Genomic DNA, 25,404 nt, shown 5'->3' on the forward strand with positions numbered 1-25,404 from the left:
TAACGTTCTTTGATTTCTAGAGATTAAACTACTGTTTCTGTTTGCAAATTATCTATATATACTATCAAGCATTTTCTCAAAGATGAAGTTGATGTTCAAAAACAAAACGAAGAGCTTCCTCAGTAAATAAGTTGTTGATATTTAACTCCAAACGTTGCAAAATTTACTCTAAAATTTAATTATGTGTATAGTGCTTATGTGATCGGATAGCTGGTATTGGGTCTGCGAATATTTTTTCTAGTGATTCAGGCTATTCCAGAAACATCACAGTCGAACTAACTTCAAATCTATCATTTCCTCTGTAAAACAGCTACCATGCCTGTCTAATTCCACAAATTTCACCAATGAATTACCTGTCCTGCTAAATAAACAAGGTCCAGTGAATAATTCACAAATTTCTCAAGAGATGTTCTCTCCACTTCCACTAAGTTGGAATCCTAGTCGAAGAAACTCTAAATGGCAATTTAAATTTTACATTTATATGATTAATGGATCTCTGGCACGGGCAAGCGGGTTTTTCCTCCCTGAAACTTGGGTTTTTCGTCCCGTAAACTCAAGAAAATCGACCGTAGAACCCACATTATTTCAGACATTAAATATATTGTGTTAGGGTTATGGACCACGAGATGGCGGCACATTTGAGCCATCTCTCTTCACTGTGTACCACTTAATTAGTGATAGCCTTGGGTCATCTATCTCTGATTGGGTACCAGTGGAGATTGAACTGCCCACTCAGTCTCCAAAAGTTAGATAGGGCTAAAATGGCCTCGCCTACTCCCCGTATACAGGAATAAAAAGGCGTTAGCTGATTTTTTTTATGATTAATGGAACGATTAGGTGTACATTTATATGATTAATAGAAAAGGAATCTGTGTGTGACTTGTGAGTACACAGTTATTTGATTGATAATTGAGTATCGTGCAGTTATAAAATTGTTTGTAAAAGAAGGTTTAACGCCAAAAGAAATTCATTCGAAGTTCATTAAGGTTTATGGGCACTGTTCTCCAAAGGTTGGTCGATTGGTAGAGCCTCTGCTACTAATGGCTCACGCAAAAAGTTAAGCAAGTTTGAGCGCGGTTAGTAGTTGGAAGATAATCGGTAGATGCTGTTGGCACACTCTCCCTCGATGAGTCTTTGGACTTCCTGGAGGTGTCACATAATAATAATAATTTCATTTCAAACTTGAGTTAAACCACTCGAATCTCAAACTGAAATTTACTGCAGATAGCGTAACCTGTTTACTCGTGTGGGATATCCCATTTGTAACCTTAAACGACGAAGAAAAGCTGTTGTAAGCTCGGTTCTGGAACTCCAGTTTTTATTTCTAATATCAAAAAACTGAAAAACTCACGTATTTACAAGAAACTAATACGAGTTTTATCGTTCGTCGTCACGAGACGGCGTTTGCTGTGCAGAAGCAATTAATGAATAACAAGCTTTGATTAATTAATTGCTTCTGCTCATTTGTGGCTCGAAGGATGGACACTCTTCGCCGACCGCACTTCAAAACAGGACTAATGGCTTATTCAGCAGGAATAATGCTTAGATAGTCTAACATCCATTTACAATAACACACTTGTTTGAGTTATCTATTCACGTTTCAAAATGAATAGCTTTACATTTCCAATGAGTATTTATGTTGAATTACGACAGTAAATTTAATTCCTGACCTGTGATCAGCATATTGTAGCAGAGGGCGCACAGTAGTAATCTTAACAATGGCGGAAGTTACTAATACAAGTTTGGATGAGCTTATGAAACTTCGAGTTACTGATTTGAGGGATAAGCTTTCGAAATTAGGACTACCAACTTCTGGCCTTAAAGCGGATCTCGTGAAACGTTTTCATGAAGCAGTTAACCAAAAGTCAAGAAATGACTTGTGTAAGTTGAAATTTTGATCTGTGCTTTAATAACAACTGTAATTTCACTTCTCAATATCAGTGAATTCTTGTTCCCTTTCCTTATATATATATATATATATATATATATAAGGCTTAAAATCCTCTATGCTTACATTATTATTGAAAATGGTAATCATAATAATATGTACAGAACTTCGGTTCCGTTTCTAGACATTCTTTAATTCTGTCGATTAATAGCCATCTGCATTGTAATTCTAATAAGTAATTACTAGCGAATTTTAACATATTAGTTAAGAATAAGGACATAGATCTTTACGATCATTTTCTTTTAATTTTAAAATTTGAAGGTAATTCCAAGATCATGAGATAATAACTTAAATTAAATTTATGGTCATTAAAAAAAAATTGCAAAAAAATAGTGAGAAATGTGGAATGAGCATAAGAGAGGATTTTCAACATGACTGGAAGAAGCATAAAACAAGAGAGTGAATATTGTAAATTTATTGCAGCATTGTGAAAGGAATGAATTGAAAAGAAGGGCATTGACAGAAAATGAATGATTTAGTATTATGTCATACCTCCAGAGAGTTCGACTCATCATGGGAGGACACTGCTTATCACAAAAACCACAGTCTGTGTTACTTAATTCCCCATAGACAAATTATGCCAATATCTATGCACTCCTGCTACCATCAATAATATTTTTTTATTGCTAATTTTGTAACTACTTCCATATCAGATTGGCTAACTTGATCTCAGTTTATGGCAATTTAAAAATCATGTTGTCATGATGAGAATTGAACTTGGAGATTTCCCACCATGACCTGCCATTATTACAAATGAATAAATGGTTGTATAAGAGAAATGATGCATAGTTCACAGATGTATGGAATGAATTTAATGGATGTCAAAAAATTATATATGAATGATGGGATAAATAGATTTGATGTTTGGAGGAAGTGTTGGCCATAGAGAAAGAGAAAAACGATATTCAGAACTGAGAAAATGGAGATGTTAGGACAGAAAACGTTCAGTGAGTGTGCATATAGGGATCCTTTGAGGAAAGTGAATGAAAATTGTGGTTGAAACATTAAAGATGCACTCTTGCTTGTGAGCCCAAAGGGATGTTAAAATTTCTGTACTAATGCCAGAAGAATCAAAAATAAGGATAAGGGATTTTTAGCTTCAATTAGTAATGGCCAAAAAGTTTAGATATTAGTGAGACCTAATTAATAGAGGGTGATATAATTGCAGGGATAGTATTCAGAGAACAGGTAGAACAGGACTGGGGAAGAGAGGTCAAGAGAAGTATTAATAATGATTTGAATATTCTACAAACAATACTATCATTCTAAACTTAAAATTCAAAGTGGAATTTTGTTGGTTGCAATTTTTGAATCAGAATTGCAACTCAACAAAAGTGAGTAGAAGTTTCTTAGAGGCACTTAATTGGATTGTGGGGAGTATTGCATTTCAGGCTGTCTGCTTCACACCAGACAGCATTTCAGGCTGTCTGCTTCACACCAGACAGCATTTCAGGCTGTCTGGTGTGAAGCAGTGGTCACTAAGGTAAAAATTTTAGTTGTTGCTTTGTCAGCCTGGAGATACAATAGAAGATATGCATTGTTAGATTAGTTCAGTGAGCATAAGAAGGATCATGATGGTGGACTTTAATGGAAGGTGGATATATTTGGAATTAGATAGCCCATAATTATGCAAACTTATGAGGAAGCTTTTCGCAGTGTTATTATATAAGATAATGCTAGGGAAGGATGTTTTAGGGAAAAGGCAGAAAATGATCCTGGGATATTTGAGGAAGATAGTATTAGAGAAGAGCATACATGATGGCTGGACTGCTTGAGAGAGGACCTCAGACTAGAGGATAATGGCCTTAGAACTTAATGGAGAAGGTTGATCTGCTGCAGCGACCCCACATGAGTGGAAATGAAGTTGAAGAAGTAGTATTAGAACTGTGTATCCAGAGTCGGGAGGAAAAAAATAACAAATTCAAGTGGATGAGTAGAATCATTAAGCAGGCTGCAAAAGAAAATGTGTAGGAAACGTAAAATGTGATCTTAAGCTCACAAATAGTACAAAGCAAGTCAAAGTAAAGAAGATATACTCATGAGAGCAATTTAGGCGATCAGACCAAAGGAAATCCAGAAGAGTTCTTTTGTTGGGGACTAGTAAAAGGAAGAATGGTTATGTAAAGAGAATGTAGGTGCTACAAAGGCAACAGAAGCAAAACGAATGATCATTTTTGCATGGATGTCTCATCCAAGTGGATAATGACACTTATATGTGAATTGGAGGTGCTTAGGATATTACAAAATCTTCAAATTTTGGATATTGCAAAATATTCATGGAATATTAGATGTGTTACAAAAATGCACAAGAGAATTGGCATTACCCTTGACTAGGCTCATTAATTTATGTTTTAATACTGACAGTGTCCCAAGAGAGTAGAAGGAAGGTATGAAAGTTTCCTTAATGAAACTATCATATACGAGTAGTATATATGATAGTCTTTGGACTCCAGGGAGTCCCAAGACTTGTATCTCGATGTGTCTTAGGACTCCCTGGAGGGGGTCATGTAATAATAATAAAGGATTAAACCAAGTGGAAAAACTTCTAAGAGCTGAATGCCAGAATTTTGATAGGAATATAATATTCTATAGGAGACAGCACAGCTTTGTGAAGGGGAAGGTCTTGCCTTAACAATTTACTCTGCTTCTATAAGAGGAATAACAAAAAATGCAACACTGTGATATTTTTGGATTTGCAAAGGTATTTGATACTACATTATAACCTGTTTTGAAAGCTAAAGCTAATATAGATAGATGCAAAGCTGGGTGACAGCTTCACGTTATCTCTACTTCCTGTGGGGGGAGGGGTAGTGATATGCCTATAGGTCTCTAAAGGGAGCTGTAGAATTTATGCAGATGAAATTCATGAGTGGGGGGGCATTTAAACCCTAACAGAGCCAATGCTATTAGAACTGCCTGTCCAGGGTCTCTAGGTAGAGACCCTACCACTGTCCTGAGAAATTTGATATACTTTAAGTCAAGGAAACGACCATGATTCGGCATAAGGTAAATGAAATTGGAAGAAAGCACATGTAATCAAAATTGCAACGTGGAATGTAAGATGCATTCCACACAAAGAAGAGGAACTTGATGAACGCTAAGCCAACCAACTTAAAGATATTTGTATTAACAGAAACAAAGAAAAGTAAAAAGTACAAAGGAAACAAATAACTACAAGCAAATCTGTAGCAGAATAAAAAAAAAAGAAGAAAGAGCAAAGTCAGGTATAATGATTAAGATATCTATGAACAGTATTTTATAACTACTGGAATGGACATAGAAAGTAGTACCCAAAACATTAAGAGGTCATATAACAATAATTGGAATATACTAGAAGAGGGGAAAGGCGATTGTAGCACTTTTTATAAAGCATTCAGGTGGTGTGCAGTGCTCATCCATGAAATATCAGTAATACCGATATTATATTTTTGCATTTATTCCTATTAAAGACTCCCCCAATTGTTTGTAGACTTTGCGTGCGATTCCTAAAATTGAACACAATATACTCTACTAGTGTTCATTGTCCTCTTCACGAGGATAAAGTATTAGTGCTTCATGAAGAAGGCACTTTCGCCATGTCACATTTGCATTAATAGCCTGGGTGTTCTTTCAAAATGCATACACCTTTGAGCTATTCAAGAAGATGTAAAGAGGGCACAGCATGTCAAATTCTTGGTGTTGTATTATTAAACTGCTGAGAAGGCGTGACTAGGTGAGCTTAAATTTTGAGTTCCCTCAGCACCTAGCGGCCGTGATTGGTTATTGTGTCAACCAATCCAATTGAATGTTGTCATGAGTTGAGGGATTACTATATCCGATGGCTTTATTACAAATAGCTGTTACACGTGTTTTCTGTAACTGAAAATTTGAAAGTGGATGTTAGGAGAAAAATGCTAATTGTTTTGTTTTTTGTTTGTGCAGTATAGCATCTGTTGAGGTTGCAAAGTTTTTTAACGGTATAGAGACATTTTTATTCTAGTCTTCGGGAACAACAGACAGTAAAAAACATCTATTCCTGGATAAAAATGAATATTCTGTGTATTATAAGACATTCTTGATCTACAACAAAATACCAGCATATCTAAGATTGATAAGACTGATTGATTGATGAGAACCGCTGATACTAAAAAAAAAAAACGAATTTAGGATTCCCGAAAGTGTGGATAATTTCGCTAATGGTCGGATATTATGTATACCGAATCTAAGTAAACAAAATAAAATTCTTGGAAAACGGAGTGAAATATACACAAACCAGAGAAATACAAATAACATGTGCAACAAATTTTACGATATGATTTGCTGCTCCATCAAACCATATTTATTCCTGCAATACTTTCTCTCTCATAAGTTTTTTTTTTTTTTTTTTAATTATGCCATCATTATAGGATCGGGCTATTCGCTCTACCCAGCAACTTACAGGATACACATGTCACAAATGATAATTATTCGTTTACCATTAATGAAAGTGTTTCTACTCACACTTATTCCTTCCTATTCTCAATTCTTATAAATGATGGTTCACATATTTTCACCTTTGAGTATTTCAAATATACTAACCAAATATAGCATTCTCCTTCATTGTTGTTTTCTAATCAATCATAAAACAGATTGTTCGCCCATTCTACGCAGAAGTATTCAAAGTTATCCTGCAATTAATTGCATTGGACCAATTGAGATGAGTGCTGATGTGCTATGCCCTCTCAAAACTTTCGTACATCGATAAAATGCAATCCAATGAACAGTGACTGGTTAGTTTGCCCTCTGTCTAGTAAGTTACAGAGTGAAGTGTGAATTGTAAATTTATAGTGAAACTAATTTAAACAATAAAATACATTTTTAAAAGGTAAGTGTATGTAATTTAATATTATTTTACTTGTTAGTGTTATGATTTTTTTTGCTTTTAAACTGAAATAATTTAATTTAAGATTAATTAATTAGTTGATTTTTAATAAAATATGCCGGTCAGTTTTTTAATATATGAAATTGTGCTAAAACTATTAATTCTGAATACCTTTTTTTTCTTCCCAAGAATTAAAGATCATTAAAATCAATGCAAAATGAAAATAATGTACTTATAGTTTACATCGACAAATAATTACATAAAAAAAAAGCTAAAAGATGTTTACTGATGTAATTATTTAATTAAATCAATAATTATAAAAATTTATTGATGTAATTATTTGTCTCCAAGCTTCCCCCTCCTCCCCCCTTCCTGGAAAACATGACAGCTCACCCAACCGAAAAGATATCACACAACTCCTGAAAGCATTACAGAATGTAGATAAAACAAATAAATTCCAGAATAGGAAACTGAAAATACAAAGCAAACATAGGGAGATTTGGCAGAGATATATGTAATCAAAATGGATACAAAATGTGAGATTTTGTCCTTTATAATAATATGAGAGTGATGAACTCAGTATTTAAACATAAAGAAATACATAATTTTTTTTATGGGTTTAGTTAGGTGTGGTGAGAAAATTACAACCAACAAGTGGTTGTAATTACTGTTTGTTTACAAATGCCAGAAGTATCAGAAATAATGGAGATAAAATGGTTTTGCTGATTGAGTTTATTTGCCCCAAAATCATGGGAATAGGTGAAACATCTTTGAATGAAGATGATATTCTTGTGGGAATAGAAATGGAAGGATACGGTATTTTTTGCGAGGGTAGAAAGCACAAGATGGTACTTGGGGGGGGGGGGTGCTGCTGAAGATAGCAGGAGAATTATGTCCACGTAAGGTATACATGAAAGAAGGAAATAGTAGCAATAGTTATGAGGCAGTGTGGTGTAACGTGGAGGTTGACAGGAAGACATATTTAGTTGGATGTTGCTATAGACCCAGAAATGTGGAGGGTGGTGATGAAGAAATGTATAAACAACTTAGATTAGTGAACAGAGGAAGGGTAATTATTATGGGTGATTTTAATTATGGCAGTATAGATTGGAATGAAGAGATAGCATTTGGGAATAAGGAAAATAAATTTCTTGAGAGATAACTATCTCAGGCAGCACTTAAAGGAGGCCATGTGAGGATTGAGAGTTTTAGATCTGATCATTTCATCAAAAGATGTAATTGCGAGTGTGGTTTCACACTTTCCTCCAGTTGGTGAGAAGGATCATAAAGTGATCACCTGGGTTGTGGCTATTCATATGCAGACTTTTGTGAGGAAAGGATATATGTAGAATTATCAGACTGGTCATTATGACAAGCTTAAGTGACATCTTTGAGCTATAGCATGGAATGAAGAGTTGAGTGGTAAGGAAATAAATGCTGCTTGGGGACTGACACAGAAATACATAACAGAATCAATGGTTGAATGTATTTCAAAGGCCAAAAGGCTGAATAAGGTAGGTGTAAAATGTATGAATAAGGAGCTTAAGCATGAAATCCGGAAGAAAGTACTTTGCAGACAGTACTAGATCCATGGCATGCTGGGTGGTTTGTAGACTGTGTTCTTGTTGTGTGGTGCTCCAAGGAGGTATAGAATGGAAACTGCTGTTGTACATGCTAGCTCTTATTTAGATTTAGGATCTGTGATTATGGATTTGATATGGTTAAAGGAGATTCATGCAGCTCTTTTCTTTTAGATATTTCCGAAGAAATATCATTGTCCATGTTTGTTTGACCAAGGTATGTGTAGGATTCTACAATTTCTATGGTGAAATTATTTAGTTGGATGGTGTGGGTTTGGCAGTATTTGTTTCTCATGTATTTGGTTTTGTCAGGGTGAATTTTAGTCCTATTTTATTATATGCATTGTGCACTTGATGAAGCATAGTTTGTGGAGAGTCTTTTGCTATGAGTATTATATCAGCATTAATATTTGGAGTGGCTCTCCATCGATGTTTATGCCACCTTTTAAGTCGGTTTTCCTTAAGTTGCTTTCCAGAGTACACATAAAAAGGTTTGGTGATATGACATCACCTTCTTGCAAACCTTGGTTTATGGTGATAGTTATAGGGTCATCGAATAAGATTATTTGTGTAGAGCTACCAGTGTTAATTTCTTAAATTAGATTGACATAGACTGGATCGATAACTTGTATTAGTAGTTCCTGTAAAACTGCATTATGTTCTCTGGTGTCAAAGGCTTTTTTAAGGTCAATAAATAGAAAGCAAAGTCGGATCTGGTATTCTTTGCATCGTTCACTATGTTGGGTGGCTATTTGTATGTGATCTATTGTAGAATAACCTTTTTTGAATCCTGCTTGTTCTTTACTATTATTTTCTTGAAAGGTGGTTTTGATTCTGTTTGATATAATTTTTGTCATTAACTTATATATATATATCAGGGATGAATATTCCGGGTGTGCAGTGCTCATCCGCAAAATATCAGTATCACCGATATTATATTTTTGAGTTTATTCTTGTTAAAGACTCACCCAGTTGTTTGCAGACTTCGTGCGCGATTCCTAAAATTGCACACAATATACTGTACTACTGCTTCACTGTCCTCTTCATGAGGATAATAAGTATTAGTGCTTCATGAAGAAGGCGCTTTCGCCGCATAAACATTGCGTCACATTCGTGTTAATAGCCCGGGTGTGCTTTCAAAATGCATACACCTTTGAGCCATTCGAAAAGATGTAAAGAAGGTGCAGCGTGTCAAATTCTTAGTGTTGTATTATTAAACTGCTGAGAAGGCATGACTAGGTGAGCTTAAATTTTGAGTTCACTCAGCACCTAGTGGCTGTGATTGGTTATTGTGTCAACCAATCCAATTGAATTATGTTAAAGATATCAAGCAATTTTATAAGCTAGGTTTTTTTAATCCTTTTTCCCAAGTAAGCAAACAGACGAATAAGTCAAGTTTGCGGCTGCACGTAGTGCAACTCGTTGCAAAGATGGAGTAAGCTCTGATCACTTTCCTTAGAATTTTCCCCTAATGCAAAGCACATTTCCTTGCGGAAATGTATGATACTATGCATTAAGGTAATGGTCACTACCCGTACCGGTTTCGACCTTTATTGAGGACTCATCAGTGGGAGCCAGACCTAAAAAAATGCCAAGGGTGAAGTGATACAGAGCTTATAAATATTTTACCTGAACAAGTTGCCGTAAGGTGCTTTGACCTCATTAAAAAAATCTCAGGATGAGAGTAATAAGTAGAAAGTTTTTTACGTTGTGTATATATTTTGTTAAAGATACCAAGCAATTTTATAAGCTGGGTGTTTTTAATCCTTTTTTCCCAAGTAAGCAAACAGACAAGTAAGTCAAGTTTGCGGCTGCATGTCATGAGCTGAGAGATTACTATATCCGATGGCTTTATTACAAACAGCTATTATACATATTTTCTGGAACTGAAAATTTGAAAGTGGATGTTAGGAGAAAAATGCTAATTGTTTTTTCTTTTGCTTGTGCAGTATGGCATCTGTTGAGGTTGCAAAGTTTTTTAACGGTATAGAGACATTTTTATTCTAGTCTTCAGGAATAACAGACAGTAAAAAATATCTATTCCTGGATAAAAATGAATATTCTGTGTATTATAAGACATTGTTGATCTACAACAAAATACCAGCATATGTAAGATTGATAAGACAGAAGAACCGCTGATACCAAAAAAAAACCGAGTGAATTTAGGATTCCCGAAAGTGTGGATAATTCCGATAATGATTGGATGTTATGAATACTGAGTCTCAGCAAACAAAATAAAATTCTTGGAAAACGGAGCGAAATATACACAAACCAGAGAAATACACATAACATGTGCAACAAATTTTACAAGATAATTTGCTGCTCCATCAAACCATATTTATTCCTGCAATACTTTCCCTCTCTCTCATAAGTTTTTTTTTGTTTTTTAATTATGCCATCATAAATTCACTTATTCATGTTTAGAATTTATAGCATCGTGCTATTCACTCTACCCAGCAACTTATAGGACACACATATCACACATGAAAATTATTCGTTTACCATTAATGAAATTGTTTCTACTCACACTTATTCCTTCCTATTCTCACATCTTATAAATGATGGTTCACATATTTTCACCTTTGAGTATTTCAAATATATCAACCAAATATAGCATTCTCCTTCATTGTTGTTTCCTAATCAATCATAAAACATAAAACATAATCATAAAACAGATTGTTCCCCCATTCTATTCAGAAGTATTCGAAGTTATCCTGCAATTAATTGCATTGGACCAATTAAGATGAGTGCTGATACAATATGCCCTCTCAACGCTTTCATACATCAATAAAATGCAATCCCATGGGCATCTACATGGGGGGGGGACTTTCCCCTGGGATTGATTAAGAAATTCCACAAATTATAATCGTAAAATAAACGATTATATTTATATATATTTTTATATATATATTATATATATATCGATTATATATATATATATATATATATATATATATATATATATAAACGGTAATATAAAGGAGATGATTCAGTGTACTATCTGCGAAATGTACGCTTTGCGGAGTGCGGTCGGAGTATGGTTAGATGATAATAAAGGAGTGAATGTGTGTAGAAAATATAAGGAGAATGAGGAATTAAAGTGTATTTCAGGTAGTGAGTGTGATATTTTTTTATCAAACTTCAGAATGAAAAAAACAGTGATATGACAAGAAATAGCGAGGTTGTACCAGAGAACTGTGAGGGCGTGAATGTAGAAAGTGTGAATGATGGTATTAATTCAGAGCAAATTAATGGTTTTACAGAGAATAAAAAAGATGAGATAGATGCAATGAGTGAGATCGCGTTATTGAGCGGAGCGATACAAGGGGCAAAGCGGCAGCTAGAGCGGCTTGTATTGCTCTAGCTGCCGCTTTGCCCCTTGTTTTTTTCAACTAAAAAGTATGATAGGAAAAATAAGCGTATGAGTGTGCACATAAACAAAATGAAGGAGAGAGTGCTGTATGAAGACTCGTTAGTATGAGGTGTGTTAGTAGAGGATTTGACAAAATCTTACCAACCTGGTGTGACCATAAAGGATGTAACTGAGTCTATTAGAGATCATAAGGGAAAGGATGAAAGAAATGATTGTTGTGGCAGGTACAAATGATTTGAAAGGAGATAAAATGGAAATGATAGAGGATCTGAATGAATTGCTTGAGGTAGCAAAAGAAAAGAGTAAGAGAGTTAGGATGATTAGTCTTTTGCTGCAGTATGACAGTGAAATGTTTAAAAGGAGGGCCATAATTGCCAATGACTTTATGTGTGGGTTATGTATGACGAGTGATTTGGAATTTGTGGACGTTTGGGGTGACTTCGATGGGCGAAAGGATCTATATAAGATGGATGGCTTGCATTTGAATGCATACGGTGTAAGGAGACTTAAAAAAGTGTTGCTGAATGTAGTGGATGTGCAAAATCAAGGAAACTAGATTTATTAGGGGGGGGGTAGATATACAGACCTTAGGAAGGCAGTTGAATGTATGAATGAGTATAATATGCCCGAGCAAATAATGACAACAAATCAGAATGGGATAGTTAATATAAGGCATCAAGGTAGGGATGGGGCTAATGGTGGTCTTAAATTCATGTACACTAATGCTAGGAGTATTAGGAACAAGAATGAAGAGTTTTTTGGCCATGGTTGGCACTTCCAGACCACAAGTTATTGGCATTAGTGTGAATCATGGCTAACTGTAGATGATATAACTAGTGGGATTGAATGTGACGGGTATAGTATGTTCAGGAATGACAGGGAGAATAAAATGGGGGGGAGGAGTATTGTTGATGATAGCTGATGAGCTGCAGCCAAGGAGAATAGAAGTTGAATTGCAGGATAGAGAAAAGAGCACATTTGAGGCCATTTGGTGTGAGATTGTGGCTAGCAGAACAAAATATACAATTGGGTGCTGCTATAGACCAGGTGATGGAAAAGATGGTGGAGACAGTATGCACAAGCAAATCGAAGAAATGAGTGGAAGGAGGGTAATTATTATGGGAGATTACAACTATGGTCGTATTGATTGGAGTGAGGAGAGGACACACACGGGAGAAAGGAATTGGATTTTATGTGGTTATTAAGGGATAACTGTTTGCGACAGCATGTAATGGAAAATACTAGGGATCAGAGAGTGCTTGACCTAGTAATTACATCTGAGGATTTGGCTGTAACAAATATGACCACATTGCCACCAATTGGTGAGAGTGATCATAGGGTCTTGACTTGGAAGGTGGCTAAAGGTGTGGAATTTACAATTAAGACAGGGTACGTGTGGAATTATCGGGCTGGAAAGTATGACAAGCTTAGGAGTTTGATTGGTTCAGTGCCATGGCATGTACAACTGCAAGGGCTAGAAGTTGAAAGTGCATGGGAGGCAGTTAAGAAGTGTTTGCATGAAGCAATGGCTGACTTATACCTAGAGTCCGAATAATAAACCAAGTAGGGGTGAAATGGATGAATAACACCATTAAGCTTGAGCTGCAAAAAAAGAAACAACTATGGAGGGAATTTAAGGAGAAAGGTGACCGGCAGGCACATGAACGGTATAAAGCGCAGGCCAGAAGGGTAACGAGTGTGGTAAGAAAAGAAAAAGGATTACGAAAGAACATTGGCCATGCAGGCTAAAGAGAATCCTAAACAGTTTTTTTTGATATGTTGCAAGTAAAAGGGAAAATGTATATGGCAGAATGATTTTAAAGAATGCCGATGGTAGGGAGGTAACTGAATCAGTTGATATAGTTGAGTTACTGAGTGAGCACTTTGCAAGAGTATATCATCCAGGTGGTGACATTGCAGAAATGAATGAACCAGTAGGTTATACAGGAATTGTGGTGAATGAAGTGGAGGTGAGTAGTCTATTGCATAGCCTCAATGTCAATACATCTATGGGTTTGGATGGTATACCAGCTCGTGTTGTACGAGAAGTGGCTAAAGAATTGTCAGTACCCTTGACCATTTTGTTTAATTTGAGTCTCGGATCTGGGTTAGTCCCGAGGGGGTGGAAAGAAGGGAAAATAGTTCCACTGCATAAAGGTGGTTCCAAGACTGCTGTTGTAAATTACCGACCAATAAGCATTTCAGGAATCGTTGTCAAGGTCTTAGAGAAATTAGTCAAGAAAAGAATACAGGATTAGATACATAAAAAAGAGATATTGTATGGGGGACAACATGGTTTTGTGAAGGGTAGATCATGCCTCAGTAACTTGCTCACGTTTTATAACACAGTGACGGCTGAACTGGATAAGGGTAATGAGTTTACAGTGATTCTACTGGACCTTGCCAAGGCCTTTGACAGGATACCACATGGAATCCTAATCAGTAAACTGGAGCAGATGGGGATGGATACAGGGTTGGTGAGATGGATAGGAGGGTGGTTGATGGAGAGATATCAGAGAGTGGTTTATTCAGGAGTAGAGTCCAAAAGACAGCTTGTGACTAGTGGTATGCCGCAGGGTTCTGTTCTGGGACCACTACTGTTCAATTTCTACATTAACGATATAGGAAAGGATCTGAGAGGAAATGTTCATTTGTTTGCTGATGATACAAAGTTGGGTAGAGCAATAGTTAGTACACAGGATGTCAAAATTTTACAGGATGATTTGGATAGTTTGGAGGACTGGGCTAGGAAAAATGGATGTCAATTTAATGTGGCAAAGTGTAAGGTTATGCATTTTGGGGTGAAAAGAATAGCCGCAGTATATCACATTGGTGGAACCGTACTCCAGGAGATTGATGAGGCCAGGAATTTGGGAGTGTGTTGATAGGGAATTGAAGTTTAGGGAGCACATTGCAAAAGTGGCTAAATCAGCTCATCAAATCACTTGGCTTCTGAAAAATACTTTAACATGCAGAGACAAACAAGTTATTGTTCCTCTGTATCGAGCCTTGATAAGACCCCATCTGGACTAGACTACTGTGCCCAGTAATGGGCGCCAGGGTTTCTTCGTGATGGGGAGGAAGTGGAGAGGATCTAGAGATGAGTGACCAAGATGATAGCAGGTCTGTGGAATGAACCTTATGAGAATAGGCTGAACATTTGTGGGTTGCAAAATTTGGTCGATAGGCAGAAAAGGATAATATGATTGAGACATTCAAATTACTGAAGGGTTACTATAAGATTAATCCAGAAGATATTCTTGGAAATAGGACTGGTGGTGGGATGACTAGTTGTCATGCATGGAAGCTGGGCAAGAATGTGGTTAACAAGGGTGTTAGAGCTAGGTTTTTTACTTGGCGAGTGGTGAATGAGTGGAATAAGCTGCCAGAATCTGTGGTGGGTACCACGACTGTGAATGAGTTCAAGGCAAGGTATGTTAGATACTGTGTGAATGTCGAATGGTTGTTCTTAACATGATGTTAGGGCCTCCATCGATGAGTCTGTTGACTCCTTGGAGTTGCCCTTAATAATAATAATAATAAAATTGATTGAGATATGTAATCTTACACCCTTGACCCTTGGAATGCTTTATCTGTCATAAAATTTTATTATGGGTTGGCCTGTTGCAGGGTAGCCATAGAACACTTGTTTTATTGCAGTAATAAAACACGTGTTCCTGTTTTTGTTTCATCTTTTTCTGATTTGTGAACAGTGACTGGTTAGTTTGCCCTCTGTCTAGTAAGTTACAGAGTGAAGTGTGAATTGTAAATTTATAGTGAAACAAATTTAGACAAAAAGTACATTTTTAAAAGGTAAGTGTATGTAATTTAATGTTTTTTACTTGTTAGTGTTATGATTTTTTTCGCTTTTAAACTGAAATAATTTAATTTAAGATTAGTTGATTTTTAATAAAATATGCCAGTCAATTTTTTAATATATGAAATTGTGCTAAACACTATTAATTCTGAATACCTTCCCCCCCCCCCCCCAAGGATTAAAGATCATTAAAATTAAAATTTATAGTTTACATTGACAAATAGTCCCCATGGGGCTTGTGACTTGCAGGCACGGGAATGGCTAACCCGGGGTTCCAGAGCTAAGTATGATCTATTTCAAAGCTTTTGGTCATACTTTTCTCTAACCTTCCACTTCCTGCTTCTACCCTCACACTAACATTCTTCCTAATGAGGATTCTTTACTTTAAACTTTGTCTGTCTCTTTTCTTGCTTACTAACCTCAGGAGGAGGTCCTATTCTCCCTGAAGCTATTAGAGTACTCGAGTGCTAGGGGTGTTTCCTCCTCTTTCAACCAACCACTAATAGTTATAGTAGTGGGCAGCAGCACTACTTGTATTAACCTCCTGTAGCATACATGTTACAATACTGCGATGTGGAAGGCAAGGGGAAACCACCACATTACATTCCCAAGTAAAAGCAGCAATGGAAGTTACAAATGAAATCAAGATTGGCGATGGAGCCTTCACTGAAGGAGTCATGCCCGGCAGGAGAAGTAACCGGGCTTCTCAGGTCGACAGCCAACGAAATCCTGGTACTTATTCAAAAATGAAGACAAGAAATAAGCTGAATATTGGAACATGGAATGCTAGAACCAGGTAAAATAGAAAATGTGAAAAAAAGAAATGGAAAGACTTGAAATAGACATTCTGGACATTAGTGAGACGAGATGGGAGGGACAGGGTGATTTCTGGAGTTGAGAATTTCTGATAATATATTCAGGACAAATGAAGGGCGAGTCAGGTGTTGCAGTAATGCTTCATAAAAAAGTTGTAAAGTTAATCACTACAATAATTAACTATAGTGACAGAATCATGGTGATAAGCATTCAAAATGAACCAGTAAACCTCAATATTATAATTGTCTACATGCCAACATCACAACATAGCAATGAAGAAATAGAAAAAATTAATGAAAAAAAAGAAGAAATCTGGAGCAGCTTTAAAGACAGGGACAATACAATAATAATGGGAGATTGGAATGCTATAGTGGGAGAAGAGAGCAATGATAATGTTTCAGGAAGATTTGGTCTTGGACATAGGAATGAAAGAGGAAAGCAATGAATAGAATTTTGTACACAAAAACAGTTAGTTATAGCAAATACACTATTTCAAGTTCCAAAAAGAAGAACTTTTACCTGGAAAGCACCTGGGGATTCAAATAGATATCTAATAGATTATATATTAGTCAAGAAAAGATACAGAAACCAAATAAAAAATTGCAAAAGCTATCCAGGTGTCGACATTAGTAGTGACCATAACCTTGTCTTAATGAAAACAGAACTGAAACATAGGAAACAAATCCAAAGATACAAACCAATAAGATGGAACCTTGAAAAATTAAAGAGTAAAGAAGTAAAGAGAGGATACCAAGCGGCAACTGATCATAACATTCCAGAAAACATAAATAGTCAGAATAATACTGAAAACCAATGGAATATGATTAAAGAGTTAATTACAAATTCATCAAATCAATTATTGAAAAATGCAGAAAAAGAAAAAAGAAAACATTGGATAACAGATGAAATACTTGGCCCTTATGGATGAAAGAAGAAAATATAAAAATGCTGTTAAAGAAGAAGATGTGGCCAAATACAAATTTCTTAAAAAAGTCAAATTACAAGAAAATGTAGACAAGTCAAAAAAGAATACCTGGAAGAACAGTGTAATAGCATAGATGAATTATTTAAAAAAGAAAGCATAGAGAAAGCCTATAAAGAAATTAACAAACTGACTTTCAAATTTAATAAGAACAGCAAAAACAATGCCATCAAAGATGAAAATGGAAAATTACTAATAGAATCTGAGGATATATTAATGGAATGGAAGAATTATCTTGAAAATCTCTATAATGGCGATGAACTTGATGTTGATATCAGCATAGAAAATCAAAATGAAGATAATCTAGGACCCCCAATAATGCGAGAAGAATTTGATAAAGCACTGTCCGAAATGAGTAACGGAAAAAGTCCAGGTGTAGACAATATTCCTATAGAACTGCTACAAAATGTAGGTGATGAGACAAAAACCTTACTCTATCAATTAATAGCCCAAATCTATGATAGAGGAGAAATACCAAAGGAGTTTATGAAATTAACCATAATACCAATACCAAAAAAGAATAATGCAAACAAATGCAGCCAATTTAGAACAATAGCTTTAATCCTACATGTTAGCAAAATTCTGCTAAAAATTATTCAAAAATAGATTGTTTATTGGATGAAGACCAATTTGGATTCAGAAAGAATAAAGGAACAAGAGAGACAATACTCTGCTTAAGAACAATAATAGAGAGAAGATTAGACCTTAGTCAAAATACTTACATTTGCTTCCTTGATTTAGAGAAAGCGTTTGATAAAGTAAACCAGCAAATACTCCTAAATTGTCTAACTAATATCGGCATAGATTTGAGGGATAGGAAAATAATTTGCCAAATTTACAAAAATCAAAACGGACTTATTAAAATCAGTGATAAGGAGAAAATAATAAATATCAGGAGTGGAGTAAGACAAGGATGTATACTTTCACCACTTTTATTTAATTTATATATTGAAAAGGCCATTCAGGAAACTAAAGATAAAATAAATAGTGGCATAAAGATAAATGGTGAGCAAGTCATGTGTATAAGATTTGCTGATGACACAGCCCTTGTAGCAGAAAACAGAAGAACGTTAAAAACAATGCTAGAATTACTGAATAATAACCTTGAAAAATATAAAATGAAAATCATCACAGATAAGACTAAAATCATTGTTACAGGCAAAATCCCTATCAATACAGAGCATATAGACATCAGCAGGGAACAAATAAAACAAGTGAAAAGCTTGATATATTTAGGAAGCCTAATAACAGAAGATGGCAGAACGAGAGAAGACATAAGATCAAGAATAAACAATGCAAAAGCCCAATTCTCTAAGATGAAAAGCATTTTAACAGGAAACCTCAACCTACAATTGAAAAAAAAAATTAGTAAAGACATTGATATGGAGCATTGCACTGTATGGATGTGAAACCTGGATTCTAGGCAAAGAAGATGTAAGAAGATTGGAGGCTTTTGAAATGTGGTGCTGGCGTCGCATGAACAAAATAAAATGGACAGAAAAAATCAAACCAACAAGTCCTGAGAGAGATAAACGAAACAAGAACCTAATAAAATCGATCAAAATTAAAAGGGATAGGTGGTTTGGACATATACTTCGACATGATGGACTTGTGAAAAGAATAATTGAAGGCAAAATAGAGGGGGAAAGAAGAAGAGGCAGACTAAGGAAAAGCTTTTTTGACCAAGTCAAAGACAGCATGGGTTTGGGGAGTTACCAGGAGTTTAAGAAGAAAGCCAATGCCAGAGCGGAATGGAGGAAATTGCTACTGAGCTACCAGTCCTCATCATCAGTTGCATCAAGACTGATGCAACTGATGATGATGATGATTGACAAATAATTACATAAAAAAAGCTAAAAGATGTTTATTGATGTAATTATTTAATTAAATCAATAATTATAAAAATTTATTGATGTAATTATTTGTCTCCAAGCTTCCCCCCTCCTCCTGGAAAACGTGACAGCACACCCAACCAAAATGACCATGCAACGCCACTGATTTATATATATATATATATATATATATATATACACATATACACACTTGTTTAATTTCATCATTATTGATTTTTATTATTTCTGGTTGGACATAGCTATTGAACATAACTTGGATCTTCTTTCAGTTGATCTTTAGGCCAGCTATTTTGCTAGCAATTTGGAGTTGATAGATACGAGTCTGTTATTCAGACTGGCATTTGTAGATATATTGCTTGTTGCAACACAAAAACTTGGATTTTTTAATAAATTTTGAAATGTAAAATTATTCCATGAAGTAGCCATCAGAATTATTTGCATAACTGATATGGTTTTTATATATGAATATAGCTTCTGAAGATGATGCAGAAAAGAAAGGAGATATGCAAAAGTTGGAAGAAAAAGAAGAAGAGGAGGAAAGAAAGCAGAAAGAACTCTTTGAACAGCAGAAAGAGGCTTTGGCTCTTGAACAGGTTCGTTTGTTAGAAGAAGAAGAGGTTCGTAAGGAAGAAGAATTACTACAAAAAGCACAGCAGCAGCAGGAAATGATTGAAGCTGAAAAACAGCAGCAAAAGATTATAGAACAGCAGCGTCTTTTGGCTGAGCAGCAGCAACAGATATTAGCAGAACAGCAACAGAAACTTTTAGCTGAACAGCAGAATCAACTTTTAGAACAGCAGAAAGAAGAAGAATTATTTAAATTACAGCAGCAAGCATTGCTTGAAAAACAAAGAGAAGAACAACAACGACAGCAACACTTGCCAGTAACATCCATTGCACCTCCTGCTCCACCACTTCGTGTACCTCCACCAGCTCCAGTCACTTTACCTTTATCTGTTGCACCTCCTCCTCCTCCTCCACCACCACCACCACCACCACCATCTGTTACAGTTCCATTATCTGTCCCACCTCCTCAGCCAGCATCCGCATCTCAGTTTCCACCACTGACAATTGTTCACACGCAATCATCTTCTGCACCAGTTGCGTTAACTACAATGGCACCTTTAGCTCCTATTCCTCCACCACCACCACCAACTGCTCTGATGACAGCAGCACCTCCTCCTAGAATGGCCACAATTCCTCCTCCACCCCCACCCCCACCTCCTCCTCCCTCAGGTGCAGTTCATCCACCACCTCCTCGACCCCCTCCACCACCTCCTGCTCCATCTATTCCTTCTATTCCTCCTACTGTATTGCCTCCACCACTTCGTCTTGGTGGGCCTACCCATCCACTTCCACCATCTATTAGACCACTTGCTAAACCTACTCCAGCGCCTGTAAGAACTGTTCCAGTTCATAGTTCAGTGTCAGTTAATATTGCTCAAAGTGAATCATCTCAGTCAAATTCTTCAGAAAGTGGAAAGCTTCAACCAGTTTCTAAGCCCCAGGATGATAGTTCAAAAGAGATAAAATTACCACAAGCATTAGAAAAAGCACTGGCTTTTAAGAATGAAAGAGCTCAACAATTGGGAGTTGATCCTGATGCTGTGGAAGATCCAGAGGCGCCACAAGAGCTGTCCACTTCAGTTGTCCGTCAGGGAACAGTTTCATTAGTTGCAATTGATGCAGAAGAAGATGAGGCTGAAGAAGATGAACCTTCAAATGCCTCAAAGGAATCAAAAAATAGACGAAGGAAGAAAAAGAAGAAACAAAGAAAGGCTCATAGAAAACTACAACAACAGCATCAGGATAAGAAGGAAAATGAAGAAACTAAAGAAAACATGGACATAGATATTGAATATGTTCAAGAAATTTTAGAGCCTACAGATCCTGTATATTTTCAGTTTGTAAAAATATTTGAAAAATTTAAGCTTCATGAACCAGAGAAGGCTAAAGAACAAGAAAATATGGATGTCTCAAAAGATGACCCAAAACAAGAACCATTTAGTCGTTTATTGGAAAGAAAAAAGCCAGCAGATCTTGATGAACTTTTTGAAGAAGAAAAGAAGGAAGAAGAGAAACCAAAGCTCTCAAAAAGAAAACTAAAAAAGCTTAGTCGAATGTCTGTGGCTGAGCTGAAACAAAAGGTTAGTAGACCTGAATTAGTGGAAATGCATGATGTAACAGCAAAAGATCCTGTTCTTTTGCTTCATTTAAAAGCAACACGAAATACAGTGCCAGTACCAAGGCATTGGTGTTTTAAGCGAAAGTATCTTCAAGGTAAAAGAGGTATCGAGAAACCACCATTTGAATTACCTGATTTTATTAAGAGAACTGGTATAATGGAAATGCGCCAGGCACTTCAGGAGAAAGAAGACCAGAAGACTATGAAAGCTAAAATGAGAGAAAGAGTTAGACCAAAGCTTGGCAAAATTGATATTGATTATCAGAAACTCCATGATGCATTTTTTAAATGGCAAACCAAGCCAAAAATGACTATTCATGGTGATCTATATTATGAAGGAAAGGAATTTGAAACACGTTTAAAAGAAAAAAAACCTAGAGAACTTAGCGATGAGCTGCGCATTGCTCTTGGCATGCCTACTGGACCAAATGCTCATAAATGTCCCCCTCCATGGTTAATTGCCATGCAAAGATATGGCCCTCCACCATCTTATCCAAACTTGAAGATTCCAGGTCTCAATGCACCGATTCCTGATAGTTGCTCCTTTGGTTATCATGCTGGTGGTTGGGGTAAACCCCCAGTGGATGAAATGGGGCGACCATTATATGGTGATGTGTTTGGTACCCAACTTGCAGAAAATCAGCCACAAATTCAAGAAGAAGAAATTGATCATACATTGTGGGGAGAGCTGGAATCAGAGTCATCTGAAGAAGAAGATGATGATGAGGAGGATGAAGATGATGATGATGAAGAGCAAAAAGGTGAAGATGAGACAGGTCTTGTAACACCTGCAGAAGGTCTTATTACTCCTAGTGGATTCAGTTCAATACCTGCTGGTATGGAAACACCAGACATGATTGAATTAAGAAAGAGAAAGATTGAAGCAGAAATGGAAGGAGGTGAAACACCAGCTCTCTATACAATTCTTCCTGAAAAGAAGGCTGAAAAAGTAGGTGCAGCAATGATGGGCTCAACACACATTTATGATTTGGCTGCTGCTATTCCAGGTGGGAAAGCAAAAATACCTGGTGTTGCTTCGCTTCCTCCACAAGGTATAGAAGTTGCCTTAGATCCTAGTGAGCTAGAATTAGATACTGCAGCCATGGCAGCCAGATATGAACAGACAGTTAGAGAACAGCAGTCTCAACTTGAAAAAGAAGACTTAAGTGATATGGTAGCTGAGCATGCAGCTAGACAGAAGAATAAGAGGAAAAAACAACAGCAAGATAGTGGTAAAGCACCTAAGAAGTACAAGGAATTCAAATTTTAAGTTTTCTTATTGCCAAGTGTTTGTAAAAATTTAGTAGATAGTTGTGTGCACAACTGTCTCAATGTTTCATATAATAAATTTATATTCTGTAACAAACTTACACAAATACTTGTGGTTTAAAATCTGCCATTTAAATTATGGAGCTCTGAATAAAGGATCCCCCCCTTCCCTATTTTCAAATATGATAATTATGATAATTTCATTATGGAATTAATGAACTTTTCATTGAATTAGTTGGTTGTTGATTCAGTTCCTCTAAACCAGTGTTTCTCAAATTTCAGATATCCGCAGACCCCTTCTTAAATTTTCATTATTACCAAGTACCCTAATTAATAAATTAATTTAAAATATTAAAAAATTAAATATCTATTTTATTTGAATTTATATGTTCATGTAAACAAAAAATATGATTTATTTTTAATAGAACAAACTTTATAAATATACTATAAAGTTTTACTTACTTGAAATAATTTATCATCAATGAGAGGAGTGAAATTGCTTATGGTGAGATAAAATTTCAGCAAAATTTGGCTCTATAGTTCTTAATTTCAATCTCAGATGCGGCTCGACATCTATAATGCGATTTCTCTTCTTCGTCTTAATATCTACAAGGGCCGAAAATCCAACTTTGCACAGATATGAACTTGGAAATAGAAAAATGAACCTTAGAGCTTTATCTCTTAATTCAGGAAATTCATTCTGTATTTGTAGCCAAAATGATGATAACGTATTCTCACTGTATTTATTTTTTAGGAAACCATCAGAAGCTAGTTCTAAAAGTTGTTCTTCTTCTATTGAAGATAGACCCTTTGGCATAAATTTGTTTTTATTGAAAGGGTATCTTATCCACTCAATATTAATGTCCAATTCAGGGATATACTTTTCTAGATTCATTTGTAAGCTTCTTAAATGCTGCATGATAGTAATTTTCACATCATCATCAATTTGTTCATTTGAACTTGCGAGCAATTCATGAAGCGATGGAAATGCGTCAAATTTTCCATTACCAACCCGCTTTTGCCATAACTTCATTTTTGGCAACGTGGCGTTCACTTTATCTTGGACATGAAATATAGAAATTTCCTTGCCTTGTAAAGATAAATTAAGACTATTTAATACAGTAAATATATCTGCCAAGTATGCTAATTGACTGAGCCATTTCCAATTATGTAAATACTTTTTCAATTCAAACTTTTCATCAAGAAAAACTTGTGGTTCATTCTGAAGTTCAAATAAACGAGTAAGAACTTTTCCACGAGAAAGCCAACGAACATCGGTATGGAAAAGAAGTTGTGTATAGTTGCTTCCCATTTCTTTGCAAAGTTGAGAGAAAAGTCTGGCATTTAGAGGACAGCCTTTAATATAATTTATGATTTTTACAGCTTCATCAAGAACTTTTCTTAGGTCTGTAGACATCATATGTGTGGCCAAAGCCTCCCTGTGTATGCAGCAGTGTGTTGACTTTGCATTTGGTGCAACAGCTTGAATCCTTGAAACAAGCCCTTTTTTAGATCCGACCATGGATTTCGCTCCGTTCGTGCTTATTCTAACACAACTTTTCCAATCAAGCTTGTTTTGATGCATAAAGGTATTTATGCTGTTGAATATTTCTTTTCCTGTTGTAGTTCTGGCAAGGGTTGGCAATATAAAAGGTCGTCATGAATTTTTTGATTTTTTTTCGTACCTAACAAACACTAAAAGATTTGTAATGTCGGTGGATTCATCTACCTGCAATGCATAATAACGACTCTTACGTATATCGGATAACAATGTTTGTTTATATTTTCAGCCATTTCAGTGATTCTTCAATGAACGGTACTATTTGAAAGACAAATCCTATCAAAAGATCTTTTTGCATTATCTTCGATCATAATTTCCGCTATTATTTTTGCTGAAGGCTTGACCAAAGTTTCACCAATTGTTTCCGCTGCACCACTTTTTGCTATTAATAGCGACACATGATATGAAGCTTCTAAAGCCTTCATGTTTTCACCTCCTGACACGATTGACATCACTTTTTGAGATTCTTTTAAATTTTTTAGTTTATTTTGAAAAAATTCGACAGGTTTGTCCTTGCATTCATTATGTTTCAATTCAAAATGGCGATTTAAATTACATGGTTTCATGCTTTCATTTTTTAAAGTTTCACCGCAAATTACACATAATGGAATAGGTTCCTCTTCATTTCCCGTCCATGAAAATCCACATTTCAAGTAATTTATATCGTACTTACGAAGTTTTCTCATCTTCTTCCTAGTTGGTTCTTCAGAGATGTCAGACGACACACTTATCAATTTCACTTGATCCAGATACAATATCAACATTTTCTTGTTGCTGACAGCTACTTGTATCTGCTATGTTCCTCTCTTTTGCACATTTTAAAAATCCAGTCTTTAACCATGATCCATACTTAAGAATTTGAAAGCTAAAAAAAAATTACCGTATTTAACGAACAGTTCTTCAACAAATGGCTAGTGAAAGCAGAACTCGAAACAGACAGCAATGGTAGGCCAGTAGAGATGAAGCAGCTATGAAGACGTCCATATGATTGGTGCGGTATTAACAAAAGATCGTGCTACTAATTGACAAAAGCAAGCCGACAGTTCAGTTGAAATGCTAATTCTCTTCAACCGAATTTGTTATATAATATCTGAAACACATTCACTATATATTTCTTAGTTTTAACACGTTCACTCAAACAAAACCATATGTTGCTGGTGCACTATATGGTTTTGATTGT

At 35.8% G+C, this 25,404-nt stretch overlaps 1 protein-coding gene across 1 annotated transcript; it reads left to right on the top strand.

Annotated features, from left to right (window-relative positions):
• The first annotated feature begins 1,486 nt into the window (after window positions 1-1,486).
• Window positions 1,487-22,852, top strand: LOC150098252 (uncharacterized). Its single transcript, XM_090406162.1, has 2 exons — window positions 1,487-1,881; window positions 19,681-22,852. Exons 1-2 carry the CDS (start codon window positions 1,719-1,721, stop codon window positions 22,662-22,664), a joined length of 3,147 nt encoding a protein of 1,048 aa, XP_090262288.1. The 5' UTR covers window positions 1,487-1,718; the 3' UTR covers window positions 22,665-22,852.
• The last annotated feature ends 2,552 nt before the right edge of the window (window positions 22,853-25,404 follow it).

The sequence above is a fragment of the Typopeltis vanoorti genome, chromosome 16 (genome assembly GCF_054136105.1).
Source record: "Typopeltis vanoorti isolate ZY-2024b chromosome 16, IOZ_Tvanoo_1.0, whole genome shotgun sequence".
Classification (NCBI taxonomy): Eukaryota; Metazoa; Arthropoda; class Arachnida; order Uropygi; family Thelyphonidae; genus Typopeltis; species Typopeltis vanoorti.